The sequence below is a fragment of the Harmonia axyridis genome, chromosome 4, assembly GCF_914767665.1.
Source record: "Harmonia axyridis chromosome 4, icHarAxyr1.1, whole genome shotgun sequence".
In the NCBI taxonomy this organism is placed as follows: domain Eukaryota; kingdom Metazoa; phylum Arthropoda; class Insecta; order Coleoptera; family Coccinellidae; genus Harmonia; species Harmonia axyridis.
Genome location: NC_059504.1, coordinates 26523703 through 26550609, shown reverse-complemented (window position 1 = coordinate 26550609; position 26907 = coordinate 26523703). Strand labels below are relative to the sequence as shown.

The 26907-nt window shown below is 32.8% G+C and overlaps 3 protein-coding genes and 2 long non-coding RNA genes across 5 annotated transcripts; 3 read left to right on the top strand and 2 right to left on the bottom strand.

The window, feature by feature from the left end:
* The first annotated feature begins 1401 nt into the window (after positions 1-1401).
* On the top strand, positions 1402-1770 carry LOC123678640 (40S ribosomal protein S26-like). Its single transcript, XM_045615773.1, has one exon. It carries the CDS (start codon positions 1402-1404, stop codon positions 1768-1770), a length of 369 nt encoding a protein of 122 aa, XP_045471729.1.
* A 5100-nt stretch (positions 1771-6870) lies between these two features.
* On the bottom strand, positions 6871-19077 carry LOC123677432 (polycomb protein Asx). Its single transcript, XM_045613934.1, has 3 exons — positions 16530-19077; positions 9851-11004; positions 6871-9088 (listed from the first exon to the last, which is right to left on the bottom strand). Exons 1-3 carry the CDS (start codon positions 18703-18705, stop codon positions 8555-8557), a joined length of 3864 nt encoding a protein of 1287 aa, XP_045469890.1. The 5' UTR covers positions 18706-19077; the 3' UTR covers positions 6871-8554.
* A 2056-nt stretch (positions 19078-21133) lies between these two features.
* On the top strand, positions 21134-22011 carry LOC123678322. Its single transcript, XR_006747221.1, has 2 exons — positions 21134-21646; positions 21710-22011. It is a non-coding gene; the product is annotated as an uncharacterized LOC123678322 (long non-coding RNA).
* Positions 21916-22319, bottom strand: LOC123678323. The gene is made up of 2 exons (XR_006747222.1): positions 22262-22319; positions 21916-22168 (listed from the first exon to the last, which is right to left on the bottom strand). It is a non-coding gene; the product is annotated as an uncharacterized LOC123678323 (long non-coding RNA).
* Positions 22320-23958: 1639 nt separating this feature from the next.
* On the top strand, positions 23959-25474 carry LOC123678304 (proteasome subunit alpha type-7-1). The gene is made up of 3 exons (XM_045615286.1): positions 23959-24164; positions 24236-24539; positions 25065-25474. The coding sequence occupies exons 1-3, from the start codon at positions 24063-24065 to the stop codon at positions 25406-25408; spliced, it is 750 nt and encodes a 249-aa protein (XP_045471242.1). The 5' UTR covers positions 23959-24062; the 3' UTR covers positions 25409-25474.
* Positions 25475-26907: the final 1433 nt, after the last annotated feature.

Here is a 26907-nt window from a genome sequence, read left to right as displayed (position 1 = left end):
ACATTTGACATATCTCTCAATTCTCGACTCTCGTGAATCAAGGGCGTAGATATTTTTATTCTTGGGGGAAGAAAATCGAAAAAAAAAATTCTGACGACAACTTTTACTCATATCTGTAATGTTAGAAAAAGAAGTTTGATAACGAAGTTTGAACCAAATTACTCGAAATAATTGTTTTTATAACTAATTTGGTTTGTTCTTACCTTATACTGGGTGTTCCCAAATTAGAGTTACGAAGGAAAATGAGAAATTACTTGGATAATTTTGAGAAAAAAAAGTTTCAAGAATATGAGCCCACAAACGCTTTGCTTTCAATATACAGGTTGTTTCTAGTGTGTCGTACTTTTGTGATGCTTGTATCAGTTTATCAAATATTTACTAATCTTCGCTACAGATTGGGTAAATAAATACCAAAACTTATAATTAATTCATTCATTAGAGCTTACTAGCTACTAACTTTATAATAATTTGGATTTTCCTGAGGATTACTAGAGATTTTTTCTCGAAATCGATAGCAGATACGACAAAACTATAACAAAACAAAAAGTGTAGTACTGGACCCGACTTTTTTTCTACATTTTTCTGAACTAACAGCCATTCACCAAAATATAGTTTTGGAGGAAGGAAGCAGGCATCCTTCCAGAAAAAATATCAGCCTGTAGATTTGCATTCAAAATTAGCATATCACATGGTGAAAACTTTAAACTGGAATATCTATGGCCAATTCAAATTAAATATCTTGTGAAGGGAAGGTTATAAGAGAAAAAACTTAAACTTCAACACATGTATCTCAAAACAAAATGTTTGGGGACTCATGTTATACGACTTTTTTTTCCTAAAATGATCCGGAAATCTGTCATTTTCATTTGTATCTCCAATTGAGGAACACCGTATAATTACCCCCAGTATCCCCCCATTTCTACGCGCTTGTCGTGAACTTTGAGTATAGAACAATAATATTTTAGGTTAGGTTAGGTTAGGTTTTAGTTAGGTTGAGTTGAACAGAAGATGTACTTAGGTGCATCACTGGACTCCGCCTATTCTCACATTTTCGAGGTTATTTTTTTTTTCTTTGTAAAATTATTTGTATTGATCTTGTATTGTGGGAATAAAGTCAATTATTATTATTATTATTATTATTATATACTCTATGGTCAGTCATTATAATCCATTCATTTGATTAAAAATTCGATATGAACTTAATTGTAATTCATTGTGAATGTTTGCAGTGTCTAAAATCAGTATTTCCTTTTTAAACGGCACCAGGCAGATAGCGGGAATTCGAAAAATTTTGAAGAGCGTCACCTTACAGAACTCTGGTGAAGCAGCACACCAAAGCAACAGGTGGGTCTCTCAAAAAGGCTGAAACAAAATCGAATCAGTAAACACACCAGGGATTCTATGCATCTTATTCAAAGCTTAATACGATATACCGGATTTCAAGAGAAAATTAATATAATCAATAAAGGCATCAATTGTAAGCCCGTCTGTTGCACCAACTGTGCAAGATGCGTCCCCAAAGACAAGGCAATCAAAAAATTCGTGATTAGGAATATCGTCGAAGCTGCGGCTGTCAGAGATATCACCGAGGCTTCAGTATATAACCAATACACATTGCCCAAACTTTATGCCAAGTTGCACTACTGTGTGTCTTGCGCCATCCACAGCAAAGTAGTAAGAAATAGGTCTAAAAAAGATAGGAGAATCAGAACACCTCCACAGAGGAACTTCCCTGGTAGAGATCAGAGAACCCAACCTCAGAGGAAATGAGCATTATTTTTCTGTATTGAATAAAAAATTTGTAATGCCCGGCTTAGTCTCCCCTATAAAAATAAATTTATTTCTTATTGTGAAGCCTCCAATTTTCATTTGTATTGTCCTGAATATAAAACTTATTTGTGTTGAATATAACCTCTTGAAATCAAAAATTTCTATCCCACAGAATTTGTCGTACTTCTTTTCTTCATTTTTATGTTAATATTATTGTAATCTATGGTCCACAGTTCGCACCCTTTTCTCCGTCTACCTAGGTGGTGAGAAAGGTTAAGCACCGGTGCATTCGGTTGACATTTACCGAACGCAGAAAAGTGCAGACGGTGCGAAAGGTTTGATTTGCCGAACGCTTAGGGAGCTTACGGTGGGAATCACAGAACAGTAAATATATTAGAACTAGGGGTTTCACCCCCCTGGTGAATTGTTAGAATCATTCATATTTTCCATACATGAAACATTTGGGGAAGTTTTGGAATCATAGAGATGATGAGGATGATAAATTTGGTATTGCAGTAAAGGCCCAGGAACGTAATTTAACTTTAATCTAGTTGGTTTTGAAGGATTATTATAATCACATGTAAGGATTTCAGATATATTAGAACATTGAAATACAATATGAGGAGAAACCCAGTCTTATTATGTTCTAAATTTAGTTTCTCATGGATTACCTGACCTTACCTGAAATCTAAAACAGGACATGTAATAAGCGACAATAAAAACTACTTTATCTGTTCATTGCAATACAACATAGACCTGGATATTAGGTCTATGCCATACAAGAATTACAAAACAAACACAATTTATTTATAATTTATTGTTGGTTATAAAATCATATTGGAAAACTCGAACGCTGATTGGCTTATTATGAAAATAACATTTTTACATCGTGATATGTATACCGTGTATGCTGAGTGTTTGTGACGTTACATCTGTTGCCAATAATAATAATAATAATAATTTATTCATCCCATAGACCTAATATCAAGTGATATAAGGTCTATGATTCATCCATAGCGACATATTACAAATACGTATTGGACAAGTCAATAAAACAACAATAGAAGGAAAAATTTCACATACTAGCCATTATTTAAAACATATTAAATATATCAACTTCCTAACCTGATATGCTTACAACAATCATAATATTCAGTTAGGGTATAGAAACATTGAGACATTAAGAAATCATTAACTGCCCTTCTGAAATTTTGTACACTTTCAATATCCCTATAGTTCTTTGGAAGGGAATTGAACAACTTAATTCCCATATATCTGGGAGACCTCTCATATCCCACCAGAGTGTGACGTGGTATGATTAGTAGCGAAGAGTGTGTTGTTGAATAAGTATGATTGTAATTCATACGCAGAAATGAACCTTGTTAGTTTTCACATATGTTACAATTTCCAAGATGAATTGAGATACCACTGGCAAAACACCGAATTTTCTGAAAAGCTCTCTACATGATGTTCTCATAGGAACTCCAGCCATGTGTCGTAATGCTCTCTTTTGAAGAAGAAAGACTCGATTTAGTGCGTGAGAAGTCCCCCAGAATACAAGGCCATAAATTATCCTTGACTTGAATTGAGCATTGTAATAAGCTATGCAAATTTCCACATTAGTTATAGATTTTAACCTATAAAGAGCATAACAAACAGAAGACAACTTTTTACATAAACATTCAATATGCTGATACCAGTTGAGGCTGTCATTAATGATTATACCTAAAAATTTTGTGATGGTAGCATGTTCAATTGACCTATTTTTCACCCTTAACAGAAAACTTTTATTTTTATGTTCTAAGTAGTTCTTAAGCCTAAAACAAACAAAAAGCGTTTTAGAAGAATTTAGCACTAGCGGTTTCACCCCCCTGGTTCTTAGTTAAAAGTTGATCAACTTTCTAGTGCTTGTGTTAGTTCTTAGGTAAAGTGCATAAATGCCCTCATTGCTCCAGAACGCCTGAAGCTATCGCTTTGCGACCTTTTGGGTTTTTCATACAAATTTGATGGGATTTCTGTTTCTGACAGAACTCTTAAAGACACAATTTGGTTTTTCGCATTGCATCAGTTGAAGAATATCTTCTTTCGGCCATAACTTCAGAACGCCTGAAACTATCGCTTTGTGACCTGCAGGTTTTTTCATGCAAATTTGATGGAATTTCTGTTTCTGTTGAGAAAATCCTATCATTACATTTGAAATTTCGGAGTAAAATGAACAAATCAATGAACTTATGACTTAGCGCCCCCTATCGAAAGCAGCAAAAACAATTTCATCATGAGTATATTTTGTCCTCAATCAACAAAATATTATCTTTCAGAAGAAATCTAATTTTCTCAAAAATGTTGAGCCAAACTGAAGGTACAGGGCACTTCAATCAGTCAGATTTCTCCCTTTCACCTACCCTTATTTGATGTCGTAAAATCGAAAGTGATATTCAAAAAGATAGAGAATTTTTCAAGGATTACAGTGATGATGTTTTTTCTTCAACTTCATATGAAACATTTTCGAGTAAAATTCATTTTTCTACTCGACGATAGCTATTACGCCCCCTAGCGGTAAAGGTATGAACTTCAAAACAATTTCCAGTGTGTTTTCTTGTACACTCTAGTGGTAAAAATTTTTACCGCAACTCTCTACGATGAGTGGATCCTGAGATATAGCCGCTTACCTCGCTTATTTGCCCATTCTGTACAAGAAACCCAATAAAAATAACCAAATACAAAATTCTTCAAACATGAGTGTTCGAGTACTAGATTACTATAGATACAAAATATACCTATACTGAATCTGAAATACTAATAAAAAAATACGTTTTTCGGAAATAATTCAAAGAGTTTTTGCAGATAGGCCTGCCCCTCTCAATTGAACCGGCAGTATTGATAATAATGAATCGAATTGATTAATTCTAATTCAGAAAGATATACTATTGAAGTAAAATTAATTAGGTATCAAAATAATTTTTGTTACTTGAAATTGAAATTTTTGTTACTTAAAATTGAAATTTTTGTTACTTGAAACATTTATTTAATGATATAAATGTAATATAAGATTAAAATTTATAAGTTCGATTTCAAGTAACAAAAATTATTTTGATACCTAATTAATTTTACTTCAAAAGTATCTTTCTGAATTAATCAATTCGATTCATTATTATCAATACTGCCGGTTCAATTGAGAAGGGCAGGCCTATCTGCAAAAACTCACTTTTGAGATATTTTACTTAAAATACTTTCATTTGTGCACAGATTAAATTGAATTAACATGCATTGTCATGTATTCCCTTTTCATGTTAATTCAATTAAATATTATATGGATGAAATGAAAGTCTTCAAAGACAAATATCTCAAATGTGCTTTTTTTGCAGATAAGCCCTTTTCAATTGAAACTGTAGTCTATTTTTGATGGTCTTTTGTATTTGCTTTCAACAATTGAACATTTGCTCCCATAGCTCATAGCAACATATTACAAAATAATATAAATCCAAATAATTCAATTGATTGGAAATACAAACATATATCTTCGTAAGAATTCTCTATAAAATAAAGGCCATAAAAAAAAACGATTTTGTTATTTGGAATGAATATATTTGAATTTGAAATATTCAGCCACTCAAATTTATCAATGAAACTCCAGTTACATATATATTTTTCCAATGAATAGAATACCAAATGTGAGATAATGGTATCTTTTCAACAAATTATTAAAATAATAATATACAAAACGTCGAAATAAGCCCCGAATAGAACCCTAACAGTCTTATTTTACCTGTATTGATATTAAATTGATATGATATTGTTATTCACTTGAAGAAAATTTGGTTTTGGCAGCTGAGGGCTCTGTGTAGAACATAGACCTAATATCAATATCAAATATTGATATTAGAACAACCATTAAATAAATATCTTTTGAATAAAAAGAACAATATTTATTGAATTTTGCAGGTAAGTGCAATGGCTCAAAATGCATCTGATGTACAATTTTTCGTTGATAATATTCTTTGAGTTGAACCGGAAATCCCCTCGACTTTTTTAAATTATATGGGATATTATTGATAAATGTGAACTAATACGTGGAGAGGTCTTGGAAAGAGTGACTCAAGAATTTGTTGAAAGGAAAATTCACTTGGTAGGAGATGAACGGTGGGCATTTTGTACATTTCATTTAATTTTATTCAAAACATTATTCTCATTAGTCTGCAGTAAATAATTCAGTTATTCTAGAAGTAACAGTTATTCCTCGTTTTTTGTAGATTTTCCACTAAACCCACTTTGTGTGCATTCGAAATCCCAAGCTCTTTCAACATCTGCAAAGATATACAGAATGTCCCATATAATTTAAAAAAGTTGAGGGTATTCCCGGTTCAACCGGAAGTATATTGTCAATAAAAAATTTCACGTCAGATGCATTTTGTTCCATTACATTTATCTGCAAAATTTCATAAATATTGTCCTTTTTGTTCAAAAGATATGAAACTTGGTTCCATACTTTATCCTAAGCCTGTATATGATTTTAATGATTAATACTTATGGTAAAGATATATCTTGAATTGTGTAGATCATTCCTTGAATGTCTGTTGTTCCTATAAAATTTTTAGGAATTCCTTTCTTTTCAATTATAAATTCAAATTAATTTTGTTTCTTCATTATATTTAATCCGATGGTCTTCTGAGGTTCCAGCACAGACTCAAATCTTTGATATAACCGTAAAATAAATGTAGAGTTATTCATGGATATTTTTTCGACTTGGAAAGGTAATTGAATTAGGATAGTTGGAAGGAGTGCGCGCTTAATTTAAAAGGCAATATTTTCAACTTCGATAATTTATTTCGGTGACTGGAAAATACTTAAAATCGTTTTATATTTGAATAAATAATGTATAAAACATTTTGGATTTTATTGATTTTTACATGCGAGTCCCGGCCTCAGTTGCTTCAACGTTCAGCCGCCACTGCTGAATTCACATGCAAATTTTTAATTGAAAACATTTGTCATTAATAGAAGCAATTTGAGTATGTTAAAAAATGATTATCTTTTTGCTCAGAAACATTATGTTTTTTATTTTAGATTAAGGAGTCATGTAAGAAGGTAAAAAACGACGAATTAAATAAACAATGTAATGTATTTCAAATCAGCAAAAAAGGACAGTATATGTATATACATTCATTTGAAATTATCGTGTTTGTGACACAAGAAGTAAAAAGATACTGTACATAAAATTATATCTTAAACTATATAAGATTTATGAAAATAATCATTATACACATTTTATTCTAAATACCTAAAAAATATCTAAGAAAAGCAGTTTAAGCAAATGGTGGAGAGAATCTTAAGTGTATACCTAAATGACATATATTTTTCAGAAATTCTGTCTTTATAAAAGTTTCAAGAAATATTGCACCGAATATACCAAAAAATTGACAAAAGAAAAACATCAAAACATCTGAGGTAGTATTTATTGAAAATTTTAGGTGTGAGAGGATGATTACCTTCTGCTAAGATTTAATCGAATTTTTGGAAGACATTTAAAAATAATAAATATGTCATTAACTGAATATTTTCATGAAACAACATTTTACTTTTCTGTTCAAATTTCTAGTGACACAAATTTCGTTTCTTCCAAACTATTTTTCATCTAATAGCCCCCATCAAAATATTTGGCACTTTACATTAAACATAAAGAAAACTTTGAAGAAATAAAATATAACACTGGTTGAAAATATAGTACAGGGGTAAGAGAAAAGTGATAGCTATATTGATTTGGAGAGCAATGAAATTATAGATATATTAACTTCTTTTGAAGTATTTGTTGATTACCCAAATTTGGATTTCTAACAACTAGGTCAAAATAATATCACAGAAAAAAAATTTATAACTATGCTTGAGAAAATAAAGTAAGTATATAACTCATACTCTTGCCTTTCTCCCAATTTTATTCTTGAAAAAGGCTGCTATTTCCAACAGTATTCAATATATCGCAATTGGAGATTTTTATATCTCTCATGAAAGTAGAATGATATTTCATAAACAAACATGATATGTAATGAAAAAATGTTAAAAAATAAATAAATAATTTGTGCTAACATCTAGTGTACTAGAGAGTATTGATGTATATCTACTACAAATAAATGTAAAAACTAATCCCTTTAGTGATCACTTTACCAAGTCTTCTTTGTTTCTTCTAAATAATAACACAGTGATTTATTTTGGTAGCAAAATTTTATTTGTTGGTAATAATTCATCACTTGATCTTGAACGAAATCCACTTCCAAAACTTCAAATATAGAAAAATATTTTCATTTGCACTCTCCCATGTACACTTACCATCATTCACCTAGATTTTAAGCACATAGATTCTCCAAGTTAATTCCAAGAAACATTTATAATATTGAACAACATAAAAAAGTTCTTTCTACAGCAAAAAATATTATGCAAAAAATTAAATAAACCACTTATAGTTCATAGAATCTTTTAACTTTTTGGATAACTATAATAATAAGGATGAAGGAATTATGGGGGATCTATTAAATATATTCATTCATCACAAATGAGCTGCCATCAAATCTAATTGATTTTGGAAAAAAGCTATTTACAACTTTATCTAGTTTGATTATCGACCCTGTGCTCATATAAAAATGTACGAATTTACTTCATTACGATTTTCATTCAACACTGAAAAATCATTGTTCAACATAACAAAATACATTATTAATTGATTAATTCCACTCCCTTATAACCAACAAATAAAATTGAGGTACTTAATATGACATGCTTATTATATACCTACCTACCGAATAAAGCAAGTACGGCACAGCTTATTAGGTCCTATACAATCGTCGTGACAAAATGCCCCACATTTTTTACAAACAACCATAGCTTTGAGGCTACAAGCACAAGAACTATCATTGGACCTTGTCTTCTGAGATTGCATGGCAGCAGCAGGATGGTCAGCTAGAACATTGTCTCCTATGATCGTGTAGTTGTGGAGAGGGTTCTCTAAGCTTACATCTCCATATACCACGCCTGGGGGTAGCCTGTGTCTGCGGGTAACTGCCTGCGTACCAGGATTTGGGCTCTGCACTATGCAGTCGTTAGATGGCTGAGCCTGAATAGAGTGCTCCGTATCAACACTGCCAGGTCGTCCTCTTGAGGTCATAGAGATAATTTGTTGGATGCTATTTGATGTATTTATTGTATTCCCGATCTGGGGATGTGAGGGTGGTGCGCTTGAAGAACGAGGTACATGATGATCATTAATACTTGCTCTTTGAACAAGAATATATTGACCAACATTGCCCATATGGTTTTGAGCATCAACCACCTGAAAAAAAAAAAGGTCCACTTACTTCTTTTCAAGTGTTTGATTGTCTCAGTCTTTACTTGTCGGAAATTCATCTTTTTAAGTAATATCTCAGCATTTCTCATAAACTTGATAAAAGAAATAAAATTAGATTTATTAATAAAAAGTGTATTGAAATAAATATAAATCAGACTGTATATTCTTGAAAGCACTTTAATATTATAAAAATTGCTTCTAGTCCAACATAGACAAATGCTTATGAATTTCAGAAACCAATCTCACTCCAATTCACAAATTGCATAATAAATGAATAATCAAAACCATTTATACTTCTCAATAACTAATAAAATTCTGTTTAATGTTTTTATCCTTAGTCTTCTAAGCTTCTGTAGGACTTCACAGAGCTTAGAGAATTATGAGAACCTGTAATTTTCTATTTTGGCCAATTTACTGTGACCTCTTTAGGCTCAGCACTGTTACTGTTTACCACAATAAAATGGTAGAATAGTTCCTTGTACTCAAAAAATGTCTTTGGCTAACAGATTCAAACCTGGGGTATTTCATTTGAATTTTTGTTGTATATTTCTTATATTTGTGTAAAAGTGAGCAAAGTATTAACCTTAAAAAAATCTACGAGTATCTCACAAAGATATATTCACATAAAACTAGGTCATACATTTGCTTGAATGATCTTGTTTTTATCTGAACCTACAATTCTACAATTTCAGAAACAAAGAAAATTATATGACAGGTATATATAAATAAACCTATTAACTCACTTACTTCAGGGCTAAGATTTGAAGTTTGCGGTAAAACTGCCATTGTTACAGGGATTCTCTGACCAGAGGTGAAAACATGTCTCAACACAACAGGAGGACTGGGTTGTCTTTGTTGAAAAGGCATAACTCTTGATTTCTGCCCAATACCCGATACTCCATTGGTGCCAGGAGCCATCTGGTAGCTTACTGATGATGCCAATGGCGGAGTGAAAGTCTTATTCGTTCTGGATGATGTTATTGAACTGTATTGAGTTTGCTTGTTGTTCTCAACCTTTTTGGCATTATTAGTTGCAACTGCTGCAAGGAGTGATGGCGGTGGTTTCAGCTGACACCTCAACTGATCACGGTTTGGGCTATTCTGAATAACTGCCTGACATATTTGATAACTCCTTTCCAGGTTAACTGCTCCTGGAGGCGGTTTGTTATTGCTTCTATTACGGTTTCCACCTGAGGACATTTTAGGTTTGGCCTTACTGTGCGTTGGTACTGCACGTATGGGCTGGGATGAACTGAGAGCTAAAAAGGGTAAGGCGCTGGAGCTTTGTACCATACCAGGTCTTGGCAAAGGGGAGGTATGGGTCACTTCATTCACGCCAGAATTCATTACTGCAGCTGAACTCACTACAGATGGCAAACACACAATAGTTGTTGGAGGGATAACGGTAGTTGGAGGTATAACTGTGGTTAAAGTTTTATTCACAGCTGGGGTAACTGTTGAATTCCCGCTACTGCAGCTATTATTCACCGTACTTGTGATCAAGTTGTCAGAACTCACAATTTCTGGAGTTAATGTTACTTCTAATTCTAGCTTGACCTGGTTTCTAGTAGCCGAATAATCAGGGAAACTATTCAGACGTTTTGGTTTCTCCTGAGTTTTCTCTTGAGAGACTGTCATTTCAAGGGTGGCAGCAACAGTCTCAGAGTCCATTTTAACATCATAATGCCAATCACTAGGGACAGGAAAATTTCCTTGTTCTAATCTCACTTCCAATTCTTCCTTCATAGGAATGACTTCCACATTTTCTGTCACATCAGCTGTCTCTTGAGGAATAATACTAGATGGCACAACTTGAGTAACACTATCTAATGCTTGTAGAGGTACTTGCAATAATTTTTCACTGCTTGAATCAACAAGACCCCAACAACAATCCCTGGTATCTGAAAGAAATTATGAAGAATGTATAACATGTACGATGAATCATAAATATAAATTAAAAAATATGTTTTGAAATTCAATATTGCCAAGTATATAAGGTGTGACTATTAACAAAACAATTTCCAAGCAAAAGCCTGTTTGTAATAACAATGGCAGATGCTTGAATAATTAACCTTAGTACTCTCTACAATAAGTATCAACAAACATAGATATGTCAGTGAATAAATTGGCAAATATAAATACTCCAGCTGAATATTTCTATAGGTATGGGGTTTTCAGGAAAACCAATTTTTATCTATGATTGCAAATTTGTGGGTACACAATCATCCTATTTAGTAGGATGGCAACTATAATATTAAATGGCAATAGGGGACAAGCAAAATATAATTTTGAAGGTTTTGCAATCCAATTTATGAGTATGGAGGAGCATTAAGTAGTTGAGTTTATAAACGAATTTTAATTAATAAGATGTTCAAATTGTCTATCATTCATTTCTTGATAGGGTTTTTGTTCAACATTTTCTCTTTCATTCTGTAAAATTTTCTTCTACAAAAGCAGGTATTGTCTCAAACACAACACTCTCCAAATAACCCTAAAAACAAAGTCAAAAGGTATCAAATTAGGAGATGTTAAAGGCAATTCAATAGGACCTCTCCTTCCAATTATTGGGAAAATTATTATTCAAAAAGTCTTAGTACTGTGTCTGTATACTGTGGCGAACACCATCTCATTTGAAAAATATGTTTTATGTAATAATTTTCTAGAATCTCTTCAATGCGAGGTAAGATGGGATTTTGGAATAGATTGGGATGAGATTTACCTTTCAAATTTGGGGAAACAGTAATCCTTTACTGCTTCCCAAAATTCCAGCCCAGCCATTCAACTTGTTTACTGTTCTTAGAATTGTAGGATTTGAATCACTCCAGTACCTACAGTTATTTTCATAGAAATAAAAATAAAATAAAAATGAGCATCCATAAAAAAGTAGAGTAATGTATCTGAAACCCTGATAATTCGAAGTACCCTAAATCCTAAAATGATATATACAATCAGAACAACCTAAATTCTGCAATCCGAACAGAAGAAGTGAATCCAGAATATTTTATTCCTTTGAGTGAATTAGGAGAAGGTCTTGATTTAGTAAGATGAAACAGAAGTTCAAACATGGACAGGAGGTGATGAAGAAGAAAATGCTCATGTCTTTAATGGGCTAAGGAAAATGAATTTCCACTGCATGAATTGATTCTTCTAAGAAGAATTCGACAATAGGCTGTCAATATGAGCATGAAAAAACTAACAAAGAAGTTCTTTTTTACTTTGAATTATATATTTTTATTTAAAAAACAGCATTTTTCTCATGAAAAATGTGTTTGCACTCGCTAAAAATGAATCTATAATACAAACGTGTTCGGATTATAGATATCATGCAATATGATTTCTATAATCCGAATGATTTGATAAACCAAATGGGGCCTGAGAACTTTCTGTTCAGATTATCCATGCATTACTGTATATCGAATATAAAAACACTAATTTTATACCATGGTATCTCTAATTATTAAAAAAGCAATTAACAAAAGGAACGAAGAAGTAAGTTTATGATGGATTTAAACTCGGGTCCTCCGTGTCAGAGGTCGTTGAATGCAGAAAATAATATGTACATTCAAAAAGTTATATCACTAAAACTTTGAGGTAAAAAGTATTATCTTCAGTATCATAGTAGTAATATATATTTCTTTATGATGTTAAGCTTTAGAGAAATAAATTTTTTATTTTGTTCCCTTCATTTATTGTTAAAAGAATGCATGGATCATATTCTTGACCTAGAAGGATCAATAGAATTGATTTTCGTAAAAAATTTTGTGCAAAAACATATTTTAGTTCCTGAGGACGACAGACGAACTGATTTTTTCATTTGATTTCTGGATTTTACATATTTCAAGAGTATGGAGTTATGTATAATGTTCATTCCAGATCCAGTGAGAACTTGTTCACTAAACTCCTGAAGTTTCTGGTAAAAGACCAAGGATGCAATTAGTATGAGAACTAAAAGTTTTGCGGCTTTGTCAGTTACACTAATATGAACCTTATCAAGAACTCGAATAATTAGATTATGAAAAACACTTATTGCAGTTGATAAGCTTGTTATTATTGTTTATCTTTTGATCACATATGTGTTCTACAAAATGTTGATAAATACAAATCCAACATCTCAATACTTAGGATTTGTTCAGAAACTCAATCATATAATGCATTTCAATCAGCACTTCCAATGAGTTTTTTTAATCTGAAGCAAACCCTAAACAGAAAGATTTTAGAATAGTCATTAACAGAATTGAAAAATATTTGTGTCACTTTTGCCATTTGCAATTCTTGAGGTGGTTGCCACCCTGTTTAGGATGATGGCCAAATATGTGAATATTCCGCTGGACAGTTTGATATATGATCCACCTTGTGTGGATATTATATGGATGTACACCATTGTTTTTTGAGACTTTCAAATTTGTTATTGATTATTTAACTGCTTTTCTTCATCTGACATCACCTTTTGCATTGTTATAAACCTTCTTAAATGATTACACCTGTGATAAATATGCCTGGGCAGGTAATTTGTTTGTTTTTTCATCATTGTTTTCTTTTAATAAAAAATCAAAAATGCTGCACACTGTAGTATTTTTTTCATCTATTGATATTTAATATGCTCAACCATATTGTCGATATATTGCTTGTATTGCATGATTAGAAACAAGCAAAGTAAAAATCAAACTCAAGAAAAAGTTCTGCCAAAACAAATATTTTCTCACACATTCCATTAAATATTATATTTTTAATCATGTCTTTACATGTTTGTATAAATAGGCACTGTTTTTTTATGAAATATATATACAGGGTGTGGCGTAATTAATGGATAATCCTGTAATGGCGAAAAGGGGAGGTCATGGCTGACCAGAAAATGTAAAGTTATGTTCAGTAAAAATATCATAGTTTTCGAGATATCGGACAATTTCATTTTTTTCTAAAAAGTGCAAACATGAGGATTATCATACTTTTTTTTTCTTAATTAAGCAAGATGGTAGGAATTTGGTAGTTTATCTCATAGTACAGCTATTTGAGAGTAAAATAAAAAACAATTCCCAAAGAAATAACAAGATTTGTGATCACAGCAATGAATTTAGGGAGTGAAGGTGCACTTTTTAGAAAAAAATGAAATTGTCCGATATCTAGAAAACTATGATATTTTTACTGAACATAACTTTACATTTTTGGTCGGCCATGACCTCCCCTATTCGCCAGTACAGGATTATCCATTAATTACACTACACCCTGTATATATATATATATATATGTGTAAAGGATAACGAGGGTTTTTGTTCATAAAACAAAGCACAAAAGGATAAGGACAGTCCCTCACAGAGAAATGCTAACCGTAGACACGTGTTTCGGGCTTTCGGCCCTCATCAGTACGGTGAAAAAGTGTTAGGATGAGCAACACTTGACTCTGACTGTTGACTCTGTTTGTTTGTTGTTTGTTTCAAGTGTTGCTCATCCTAACACTTTTTCACCGTACTGATGAGGGCCGAAAGCCCGAAACACGTGTCTACGGTTAGCATTTCTCTGTGAGGGACTGTCCTTATCCTTTTGTGCTTTGTTTTATGAACAAAAACCCTCGTTATCCTTTACACATGTGATTATCCCTGGACTCGGAATTCACGCAGGTAGCTATAGCTTCCTACGTGGTGATGTTGGTTGTTTCCCGAAAACCCATTGGGTCTTCCTGCTGAAACCACAAATGGACGGCTGGCTTCTGTTGTTGACTCTGTTTGTTTGTTGTTTGTTTCAAGTGTTGCTCATCCTAACACTTTTTCACCGTACTGATGAGGGCCGAAAGCCCGAAACACGTGTCTACGGTTAGCATTTCTCTGTGAGGGACTGTCCTTATCCTTTTGTGCTTTATATATATATATATATATCGGGTGTCCCAAGGTGAGTGGCCTATTAGATTATTATGGAAACTATTGATGGTAAAGATTTCAAATTTTGTGGATAGATATTTGGCTATGTAAGGTACATTTTTAAAATAATTTCACATTTCCAGTGTTGCCGGATGTACGACAATTTGGCAACAACTTTGTTATTTTAAATGGGACATCAGGTATTTCTATTTTTTTTATGATACTCCATAAAATATTAAATCTATTCACTCTTACTTTTCCATCCCTATCTTTAACGGTTTTTGAGTTATTAATTATTTTTCGAAATTTCAGATCAAATTAGCGTATAACGAAAATGACTCTAGTTCGCTCAATATTTGAGATTTAAGTCAGAAATTTTGCAAGTCGTTAGATATTGATCTGATCTGTGTGACTCCTTTTGAAATATGGTTGTCAATAATACAGGACGGACCAAAAAAAATCATCATTTGCCAAGTTACAAAATTGTAAAAAAGTCTATTTTTTCAAATTAGACACCTAGTATATTTTTCAATTTTTGGAATCAGTACAACACACTCTACAATTTTTCTATTCACGTCTCTATACCTATCTCAACTGGATTCGGAGTTATATGCGTTTATTAGATTTCACATTGATTCAATAAGCGTTAATTTCTTTTGTATTGTTATTTTCTCTATATCGTTCATAGATCGATATATCAATGAATCAGTTCAATCCAAAAATGTCGAAATAAACAATTATTGCCTAACAGGTGTTTTGTTCCGAGGTTTTTCTATAAATAATGGCTCAAGAAAGAAATACACATATAACGCATATAACTCGGAATCCAGTTGAGATAGGTATAGGGACGTGAATAAAAAAATTGTAGAGTGTGTTGTACTGATTCCAAAAATTGAAAAATATACTAGGTGTCTAATTTGAAAAAATAGACTTTTTTACAATTTTGTAACTTGGCAAATGATGATTTTTTTTGGTCCGTCCTGTATTATTGACAACCATAATTCAAAAGGAGTGACACAGATCAGATCAATATCTAACGACTTGCAAAATTTCTGACTTAAATCTCAAATATTGAGCGAACTAGAGTCATTTTCGTAATACGCTAATTTGATCTAAAATTTCGAAAAATGATTAATAACTCAAAAACCGTTAAAGATAGGGATGGAAAAGTAAGAGTGAATAGATTTAATATTTTATGGAGTATCATAAAAAAAATAGAAATACCTGATGTCCCATTTAAAATAACAAAGTTGTTGCCAAATTGTCGTACATCCGGCAACACTGGAAATGTGAAATTATTTTGAAAATGTACCTTACATGGCCAAATATCTATCCACAAAATTTGAAATCTTTACCATCAATAGTTTCCATAATAATCTAATAGGCCACTCACCTTGGGACACCCGATATATATATATATATATATATATATATATATTTTTTTTTAATATGTGCTCTTATTCTCAAACCCAAAAAAGAGTGAAATTGTTTTGCTAGAATAGGTTCACTGTGATACAACTTTACTATGGTGCAAAATAAGATGTGTTGTGAAAAAGAAAAATTAAATGACTCACCTGCAATCATATTGTTTCCAAATAGAGTAGCCTGTATATCCATTTCTGTTTCTGGTTTATCAATTTTTTCAGTGACAGTTATCTGTCCAGATTCCAAAACATAATTCTCGGCATCAATAAAGCGGTCTTCATTAGCATCTTCATCAGCAATACTTGTAGATGCATTGTAAGTAGTTTGAGTAAGTTGAGCTATAACTAGGTCCGATTCTTCAACACTAGCCTCTAATTTTTCCGCCGATTCTTGAATACAATTCACAGATTCACATATTTCAGAACATGAATCCTTTTCTATAAGCAAAGATTCTTGCTGAATAATGAGAGTATTAGGTAATATCTGAAAAGTATCCGGAATGTCTTGTGAGGAACCTTCTTCTACATCATCTGGTTTTTCACAGCTCTCATCTGCTTTTGTCAGAAGCAAGGGATCAACAGGTTCTGTACAATCGTTTTGAGATTCATTAAGAGTGATAGTATCAGATATATCCTCAAAAGGACTGTTCTCAATCTCTTCTTCAGTTTTACCATCGGTTGTGGTGGAATCATCGGTAAAGCAGTTATCATCTTTCAAATCACAGTTCAACTCAGATAAATCAACTGTTTCATTTTCATTCTGAGTTTCCATTACTGTGTTTTGCATGGAGGAATGACAATACATTTCATCCTGAGCATTTGAGCTATTACTATCTTCATATTCTGTAATGGTTTTATTTTCATCCATTTCATCTAATTCAATAGGATCAGAAATGGGGTCAGAGTTTTCAGATAATTTATGATCTTGTTCATCCATACTATCATCCATAGCATCATTGCAAATATTTTCACCAGTATATACAGAATCCTCCACTATATCTACATGAAGAGGACTAGGTGTTAAACGCTTATGAGTTCGTTCTTCCCTTTCTGAACTTTCTGATCTTCTACGTTTCCTTTCATCACTTGCTCTACATATAATGATTGTTTCCTCATTATTTTGTAATATAGTATCACTAATATTGATTATACAATTGTCTTTTTCTAAACTAAAATTATCACTATATTTTGACTCTTCTATTTCAGAGAGTTGAGCAATCCCTACTACACTAATTGAGTCTTCTTTTGTAGTATGAGATTTAAGAGATTTAATTGGCAACAAATCAGGAATATTAGATTTTGTTGTTTCATCAAGAGCTGCTGGTTCTGTTCTATTTTCCAGTTCTTTCAAACAGGATCTTGTCATTGCACCAACTGTTCTTAATCTTTTAATTGGAGGTGGATTTGTTGATTTACTTCTTGAACTATTTACAGTTGAGTGTCTGAGTTTAATTGTTGTTTTCAAAGGTGGCCTTCCTGAACTATGAGTTGTAGAAGTCGAAGATTCAGGCCCATATGAATGACCTCTATCACCCCAAATTGGTTCAAAATGTTTCAATTTCCAAGGATCCAATTTGCTTCGTTCCTTATCTGCTTCTAGCTTCAATTTTTGTTGATTTTCTGGTGTAAATTCCCCTTCAGCTAATCTATCTTGCCATTCAAGACAAGCCCTAGCAAAAAACTCATTGTTCAAACCAGAATTACTTAGTTCAAGAGAGTTAGGATCTGTGGAACTAATTATCATGTGTCTATCAACACTTGGTAGCAATTGTATAAGCTTATGTTGGTACAACATAGGTAATGCAGAAAATGTGGCTTTATTTAATAAAAGCCGAAGGTTTGTATTTACTAATATAGAATCTGGAGTTTCTAAATCAATATGACCTTCCTTAGTTTGTTCAAGTTGAGCTGCTGTTGATAATTTCTTATTAGTTCTTTTACGATGTTTCATATTGAATCCTGGTATTGAAGCTAATACTTCTCTCATTGTTTTAGCCTGTGGTGGAGATTGAAAATTAATATGTGTATCTACAGGTATTTCTTCAATAGACTGAGGAGGAAGGGGCTTTACGATTATTCTGGGTACAGAAGCAGCATTACCAGATGCTATAGTAGTATTTTTCTTCCTTCTCTTTGCTTGTTGTCGTAATGCATGCTTGGCTCCTTTTCTATTCAATATGTTATTATTTTCATGTTCTCTGTTAACAATATTAGATACTGTTGTGTTGTTGACAGTTGTTATTTTTGTGGAGTTTTCATTTTCACTTTGACTTGAAGAGCTCTCGATCTTTTCAGTATTTGCTTCATCCGTTACGTCTATTTCCATAACGAAACTGATGAACAAAAATACTGAAAAGGTACTTTGAATCTTATATTTAATACCAACAAAGACTGAAGCAAGTTGATTTATTTCATCCCATGTTAATTGTCCTTGAACGTCCGGAACTACACTATTTAAACAAATTCGATTAAACTCAATCTAATTCATCAATATCCAAGCAAATGTACTATATATTAGAAAAAATTGATTCACAAAAACCCTTTTCTTAAATAATTGCGTCCGCCATTTCTTACTAAATTTGTGGTACAGGTCACCGAAACAATAATTAATTACGTCATCCACTTCTGTGAATAATGAAAATAAACTATTAAATCAATCTTTAAAACAAATAGAAATTAAAATATTTTTTGAATAATAACTATTTATTGTTATTTTTTGATTATATAATAATGAATAATTTTTTGTTTGAATGCTCAGTATCATCATCGTCATCTCATTTTGAGATGATGATACAGTTTTCTTTATTATTAAAGAAAACACTATAGGCATCTGAAAATAAGAATGCAGCGCCAAGGTGAGCAGACGTAGAACTATAAATATTGACATTGTCCGAATTGATCATTCCCATCATAGACCTATTGAGTGCTTTCCAGCCAACGTTAGGAGCTCCTCGGTACAGCTCCGAAGCGTACTGAAATGCACTTGTACTGTTCCAGTAAACAGGGCGTCGAGCCCTCGCGTTATCTTCCCCTTTCCCCTGAAGCACCCCCCACATTTGCGGGGCTTCGAGCCCTGACAGGCGTGAGAGAGAAAGAAGACCGTTACTTCGCATAAAGTACGAGACAGCTGTAGAACGCTGGTTTGTTTACGTTGAATTTGACAGTTTCGTTTTGGCGCGTTCCACTCATAGCAAGGGCTCGAAGCTCTAGTGCGCCGAGCCCCGGGGTGACACGCACCTGATTGGAAAGCAGCTTTTATGCGAAGTAACGGTCTTCTTTCTCTCTCACACCAGTCAGGGCTCGAAGCCCCGCAAATGCGGGGGTGCTTCAGAGGAAAGGGGAAGGTAACGCGAGCACTCGACGCCCTGTTTACTGGAACACTTCGGTACGCTTCGGAGCTGTACCGAGGTGCTCCTGACGTTGGCTGGAAAGCACCTAGTAGTTCATTCTAAGAATTCTATGGTTACTTCGCATAAGGTACGAGACAGCTGGTTTGTTTACGTTCAATTTAACAGTTTCGTTTTGGGGAGTTCCACTCATATCAAGGGTTGGAAGCCCTAGTGCGTCGAGCCCCGGGGTGACATGCACCTGACTGGAAAGCAGCTATTAACATGGACTGGGCGTTAGAGAGAGAGATCATTGATATCGGCTTAGAAGGATATCGGTGTATTGGTCTATGGTTTATGCTCACAATCCACCTAAATGTATTGCAGGAACCTATAGGCAAATTATTTCGTTATTATAATAATAAAGTTAGATGGCAGCACCAGCAAAATCATATTGCAAATATTGTTATAAATATAATAGAGAGTTATTGCAACTCACAAATAAGCGATCTTTTATTACAGGATCTCTTATTCCCGATTCAAGGGTAGGCAGCGCCCTCTTCAGCATGCTTTTTCAGCTAAAGGTAAGATATTGTAAACAAAAATATTTTGAGTGTTATTTGTGAAGAAAGAAATATGATGGACAAAGAAAATAGTGTATTCCTCAGTTTAACTGAAAATTTCCGGTATTTGAAAGCAACTCCAAATAATAGGAATGTGATAGAAGGTGAATTCATTCTAATTTAAGAATAATCGTCCATTATCTAAAAAACAAACATTTTAGGAGAAGCGGTCTTGAATGCATGTAATTATGTGTGGGAATATAGGTAAAAGTATTAGTATTATGCTTAGAATTGTTCGGCCTATGCTTGCAGACTTCAGCCCTTTCAGCAGATCCTCATGAAATCAGAGGAAAAATAATAACAACTAAAGAAACTGCAACAATATCAGCTTTCAGCTGTTCTTGTAAGGCTGGATTAGGAGGCAGATGTAAACATATATCAGCTCTACTCTTACATTTTACCAGGTTGTATAATTTTTATTTATTTTATGTCTGAATCAGGACTTCCAATTGAACAATAATATAGACACAATATAATTGTTGGTTTTTTGCTTTTCCTTTGGTTTTTATCATTTCAGAACTGACCTCCTCAAATTGGAAAATATTTCAAGCACTGATATCAAATGCTGGTGGAAAAACGAAAAAAAAAGAGACTGGAAATAAATATAAAGCACTACCTCTTCTAAAAATACCCTGCCTTAAGGACAAAGTCCCAAAAAGACCCTTGATAACATCTCAAGATGAAGAAGAGAAGATATTAGAAATATTTTAATTGCCAGATTGCCTTCATCGAGCATTGCAATTCATAAGTAGGTAATAACTTTCATGTCGTATGTAATACTGTAATGAGTGATTTTCAGGACTAGGTTATATAAGGTTCCGAATGTGGAAGGATCTTGCATGAAAATATATGGAACCATTATCAGAAATGCAGAAAATTCCATTTTCATGCAGAATTTTTACAATTTTGGGTCTGAAATTAATTTTAGATGCACTCAATGTATCAGAAAATACAATAAGTTAACTATGTTTGACAGTATTGATATATGTGTATCGACAATGCAAGATAGAGGTCAATGGGAAGAAGAAAGGAAGTATAGAGTTACTGGCTCACGATGCTACGACTTATATACTTTTTCGAAAAATGATTGGGAAGAGAAATGTAGTAAATATTTTTTTCCCAAGCATTTTTCGAATATCTATACAGAACATAGCATTAAATGCGAGCCAATGGCCCGAAAAGGTTTCAGGGTTTTCTATACAAAAAATAGGTCTTGTGATATGTAGAAGTGAACCATGGCTGGCATATTCTGCTGACGGAATTTTGTTAAAGAATGGCAAGCCCTATGGTCTTTTAGAAATAAAGTGTCCATTCAAAGGTAACAAATTCTTCATCAACATCTTGAAAATAATATTAAAAAAAAAATATCTTTATATTTCAGCAAAGCAAGCCTCTGACTTGGGGAATTGTAAATATATTATAAAAGAGAATAATAATTATGAACTGAAAAAAAACATAAATACTTTGCACAGGTGCAGGTGGGAATTGCAATCCTAAATTTAGACATTTGCCACTTTATTATTTATTTTTCAAGCAATAATTCATTCATTGAAATTAAGGTGCCCTTTGATGAAGAATACACATATAATATGTTAACTTCTTTGAAAAAAAACTATATTGAGAAAATGTTACACCATATTTGTAATGAATAATTGAAAAATTAATATATTTTTTGAAATAAAATTCCAGTTATTCTATTTCCACTTATTAAATGAAACGGGTTCTCTGTTTGCTCTACTGTTGCATCCATAAACACAACAAAACACCTTTGATTTCGTTATTTTAGGGCAGTAATCACTATCCATAATGTTGAAATAAATATTAGATAAATGATGAAACTCTAGAGCACAACTCTTATAACTCCTCGAACACTAAAATATAAAAATTTAAAATGCAGAAATGCACGCCGTCAAAGCTTTCACTCCTACCGTACCTTAAGCCGATATTACAGTTTCTTCCGATAGGTGGCTTGGAGATGAACTTGAATCGCTAATTTTGACATGTACTCATGCGCATTGAGTCAGATATTAAGGATTGTTTAAATCTAAATACAGGCCTCCCTTACCATAGTATACTATGCCCTTACTTTATTTAAATACAGGCGACCAACTTTCATTTAAGGATCTTTTATTTTGACAGATATCTGTTTATGCCGAATATTTACCGTCGTTATTCAGCAAGAACTAACCTATAAATATTTGTAGCTGTTTAGGTAAACAAAGTAATGAAGTAAACTTTCTGAGAAATTTGCATTTTATTTCTTGATTTTGGGCATATGTGGGAACCATTTCATTCGAGAAAAAAAATGTGCTCTCAATAACGAATTTCTCAAGAACTCATACGATTCTCAACGAAACATATTTAATTTGAACCTACTAAAAGAATTAAAAATAATACTGATAGATCCTGAATTTTATTAGAAATAAGAATCACAATGCAGAACCAAATTAATTATCACTAATGTTATCAGAAAATTATACGTTAAGTACACTTTTTTCAAAATCATTGTAGGAAAAGGTACAAAAATACATAATTCTGTTAAACAAAATAATCTTCCAATACTGGTGGTTTTACATAAAAAGAAATACTTGATTACTTCCATTCAAACAGGTACATAAAGTAGACTGATATTTTACATGGTGATGATACTTTGTCAACAAGTTTCTCTAATAGTTCCATCGATAAACCCCAGTAGTTTGGTACAGCTCCTCCCATATTACGAATTCGTAGAGTAAAAACGAATTAAGGTAATATAATATATAATTTAAGTTCAATTCAGCTAATAGCTTACCTGTACATATAGCTGATAACTATTTCTATAAAGCCACTTGTGTGCATTCAAATTATCTTAGAAGTGTCCATGATTATCCACAATGAAGTTTGCAGTTATAAAAATAAACTTCGATAATGATTGCGAGACTTGCAGTAAAAATTTTCCAAGTCAACTAGTCGATTTGTTTGAATTGGTTTTGATATATTTTCTACACCAACTGTATCTATTATGAAAAATCAATTCCTTAATAATGGTCCCAGCTAAAATTGCTAACGCTATTTGTTCTTTCATTTTCGACTATGAACTTTTACCAGATGAATCATTCAATCGTTTGATTTATCAGAATACAAAATAAAGGTGAATAAATATAAATATGTCAAATTTAAAGATCTGTCACTTTACTGACTTTCGTTAAAAGCATCTTGCAATAGTTCACTTTTAACGTCCACGATAGAGGATCCTTTAATAAAAGATCGCTTATTTGTGCGTTGCATATATTCTTCTTTATGTGTCGTCTCCTTTAAGAAGGTTGGCTATCATCATGGCGATTTTTACCCTTGAAGTTGCATATATATTCGTTGTAAATCAGAAAGAAGTCAAATGTTTTCTTTAACATGAGCGGGTGAAAAATATCCAATTTTTATAGTTTGTTCTCAATAATTTAAGGTTCTATAAACTGGCGGATTTTTTTCGGTTTTTTTTTCGGATGACGCGGATTTTTTCAGATTTTTCAGTGAAGTCGCATTAGCAACACTGGTACTGGTTAAGGGTAAACTGTGAAATCGACCTATAACAGAAACAACTGCCTGAAATAACATTATTATTCTATGTCCATGGTCTATGTCTATGCGCTTGCGTTTATTCACTCCTGTCAGTCAACAATTTACTCAACAGAAAAACTGCAAGTAATTCGTGAGTCGGGGGTTTTGTTGATAGATAATTTCTTCTTAGAATTAAAATAATGTCTGCAAGGTATGATAGGGCGATTACTGTTTTTTCACCAGATGGACATTTGCTTCAAGTTGAATATGCCCAAGAAGCTGTTCGTAAGGGTTCTACCGCTGTGAGTTTGCTAACCTTAAATGAACTATGACTGGACATGAATTGATATATAAGTACGAATTTTGTCTCTAGGTCGGTGTACGTGGTGCAAATGCTGTTGTTCTTGGAGTAGAAAAAAAATCAGTTGCTAAACTTCAAGAAGAAAGGACTGTAAGGAAAATATGTTCCTTGGATGATCATGTAGTTATGGCCTTTGCAGGTTTAACTGCAGATGCACGTATTTTAATTAATAGAGCACAGATTGAGTGCCAATCTCACAAACTTACTGTTGAAGATCCAGTTACATTGGAGTATATTACAAGATATATAGCTGGCCTCAAACAAAAATATACCCAAAGTAATGGTAGACGTCCATTTGGAATATCATGTTTGATAGGTATGAATTTATACAAGGTAGAACTTGGTAAACATGTAGAATAGGTATATGACCTTGAGACCCTCAAATACGCTACATCAAAATGTCAGCTACGTTGCCTGTTTGAAAAACTAATCAGGTAGTTGAAGTAGAATGAAAGGTATTTAACTAATTCTCGCCACCGGTCGCGACGGTTATAATAATATCTTTATTTCCAAATATTTATTCTGATTCTGAATACGACTGTTGAGGCTACAAAATAAATCATCCTGCAGCCAAGGTGTATATGGAAATACATTGGCCACTGACAGAACTTTAAATGCAGCAGTTAAAAAAATACATTGTTATATCTATATGAACTATCGCGACTGATGGCGAGAATTAGTGAAATACTTCTTACATTACTTCAATTACTTGATTAATTTTTTAATCTGGCAATGTAGCTGACATTTTGACGTAGCGGATTCGAGGGTCTCAAGGTTATATACCTATTCTACATGATTACCTAGAACTCTATCGAGACCTAATTAAACTAATAATTTATAGGTGGATTTGATTATGATGGTACTCCACATTTATATCAGACAGAACCTTCAGGAATTTATTATGAATGGAAAGCTAATGCAACTGGCAGATCAGCTAAGACTGTTAGGGAATTTCTTGAAAAATATTACACACCAGAGGAAGTTTCTTCAGAGAAAGGAACTGTGAAGTTAGCTATCCGTGCCTTATTGGAAGTTGTTCAATCCGGCCAGAAAAACTTAGAAATTGCTGTTATGAAGCATGGTGAACCTCTCCAAATGTTGGATGGAAATACGATTGAACAATATGTAACTGAAATTGAGAAAGAGAAAGAGGAAGAAGCAGAGAAAAAGAAAGCTAAAAAGTAACTTAATATAGGGTGTAAATGAGAATTCTTTAAATGTTTCTTTTTTAATAAAGTAAAATTAAGTATGTATTTTAAATCATTCCAGATTCCTTCTCTTTGAAAATAGTTCAAGTCTAAATCAAATGAGCATTTCATAAATTGACAATGAGTTTTCAAGGGTACATTAAATGATTGTTGAATCAATTAATCCCTTTGTCAAACTTCAAATTATTTTAAACTGGTGCATAAACCCACTATGTATTCTTAGGTTTAGTTCTTAGTTCGTATTTCTTAGTCATTAGTTCTTAGGAATGGTGTATAAACCCACCATAAGTTGTGGGAAAAGAAATTAATTTTTTCTCTGATTGACAGTAGATATTGATTTTGCAGACACATTTTTTTTCCTGCATAGGCATCAGTTATTTTTCTCAATGCGAATCTTAGAACATAGAATACCAGGAAGTAGCATAAGTCTCTATTAGTGATGACGTCACACACCGCCATTTTAGTTCTTCTGTCAGTGTTTGGAATCCAAACAAACAAATTGTCATTCAAATTAGTACGTTGTCGTTGAAGAAATTGGCTTATATCATTGTTTAAGGAGAAGATAGTTGGTTACTCGCCCTGCAAAGGGCATTGGATGTGCGTATGTGGCGGTACCTATTAGAATTATGTGGCAAACTCAGAATTTTTGGGGTCCATCCTAATGCGCCCTCTAGGCGGCTATTTCTATAATCATTTGTCGGTAAAGAGGTTTCTACATTGGGTACAAAACTTGACGTGAAGAGTAAATAATCGGAGCCAAGTAAAGTAGAAACACTTCGATGTTTATGACCCAGGTTTCGAGCTTGGGATTTTATTGCTTTGGTCGTAACGGGGTTTGTTTTTGTTATCGGATTTCGCTCATTCTTACATACAGTTAGAAGGCTTCAAAAAGACGGATTTTCAAGAATTTTTTTCGCGCAGACTATTCAATTTATTAATTTGAAAATTGGTGTACATATTATAATAACCTTATAATATATTAACATATTTTTTATTTGTCAAAATAATCTTCGCGAATGTTGCTATCGCCGATCTCCTAGAGCTCCGCAAAAAAAACCAATTTTGCGGTGATCACGATATCTCTGGACCGGATTATCTGAAATGAAAATCGTGAAGGGAATGTATGATCTGATTTGCGTTTGAAAAGAATTACTGTGATTGGAGAAAAATAAGTATAAGACTATTTTTTAGTTTTTCGAAAAGAGAATTTTAAATTTAATTAATTGATTATGTAAAATTGTTATCAGTGAATAGTTTCATGTCAAGGTTATCTACCTCAAATAGGTAACTAAAATATTGGAATACTGCCAAAAGAAAAAGAAAATTTGATTTAAAAAAACTATTCTCTTTTTTGTGAAAATCTCATTTGTTTTGTGATAGGACGTGAATGTTTAATTTATGAATATACATATAAGACTTTTCCAGCTGAATATTTGATTCAAATTATATCGAATTTTGGTTTGCAAAGAGATTTTT

Excerpts from the sequence above, each read along its gene's own strand:
- LOC123677432 (XM_045613934.1), bottom strand. The coding sequence starts at position 18,705 with ATGGAAATAGACGTAACGGATGAAGCAAATACTGAAAAGATCGAGAGC. Across the intron at positions 11,005-16,529 it reads TGGAAACAATATGATTGCAG|ATACCAGGGATTGTTGTTGG; the intron begins GTGAGTCATTTA and ends AATTTCTTTCAG. Across the intron at positions 9,089-9,850 it reads CTTCAAATCTTAGCCCTGAA|GTGGTTGATGCTCAAAACCA; the intron begins GTAAGTGAGTTA and ends TTTTTTTTTCAG.
- LOC123678640 (XM_045615773.1), top strand. The coding sequence starts at position 1,402 with ATGCATCTTATTCAAAGCTTAATACGATATACCGGATTTCAAGAGAAA.
- LOC123678304 (XM_045615286.1), top strand. The coding sequence starts at position 24,063 with ATGTCTGCAAGGTATGATAGGGCGATTACTGTTTTTTCACCAGATGGA. Across the intron at positions 24,165-24,235 it reads TTCGTAAGGGTTCTACCGCT|GTCGGTGTACGTGGTGCAAA; the intron begins GTGAGTTTGCTA and ends TTTTGTCTCTAG. Across the intron at positions 24,540-25,064 it reads TGGAATATCATGTTTGATAG|GTGGATTTGATTATGATGGT; the intron begins GTATGAATTTAT and ends AATAATTTATAG.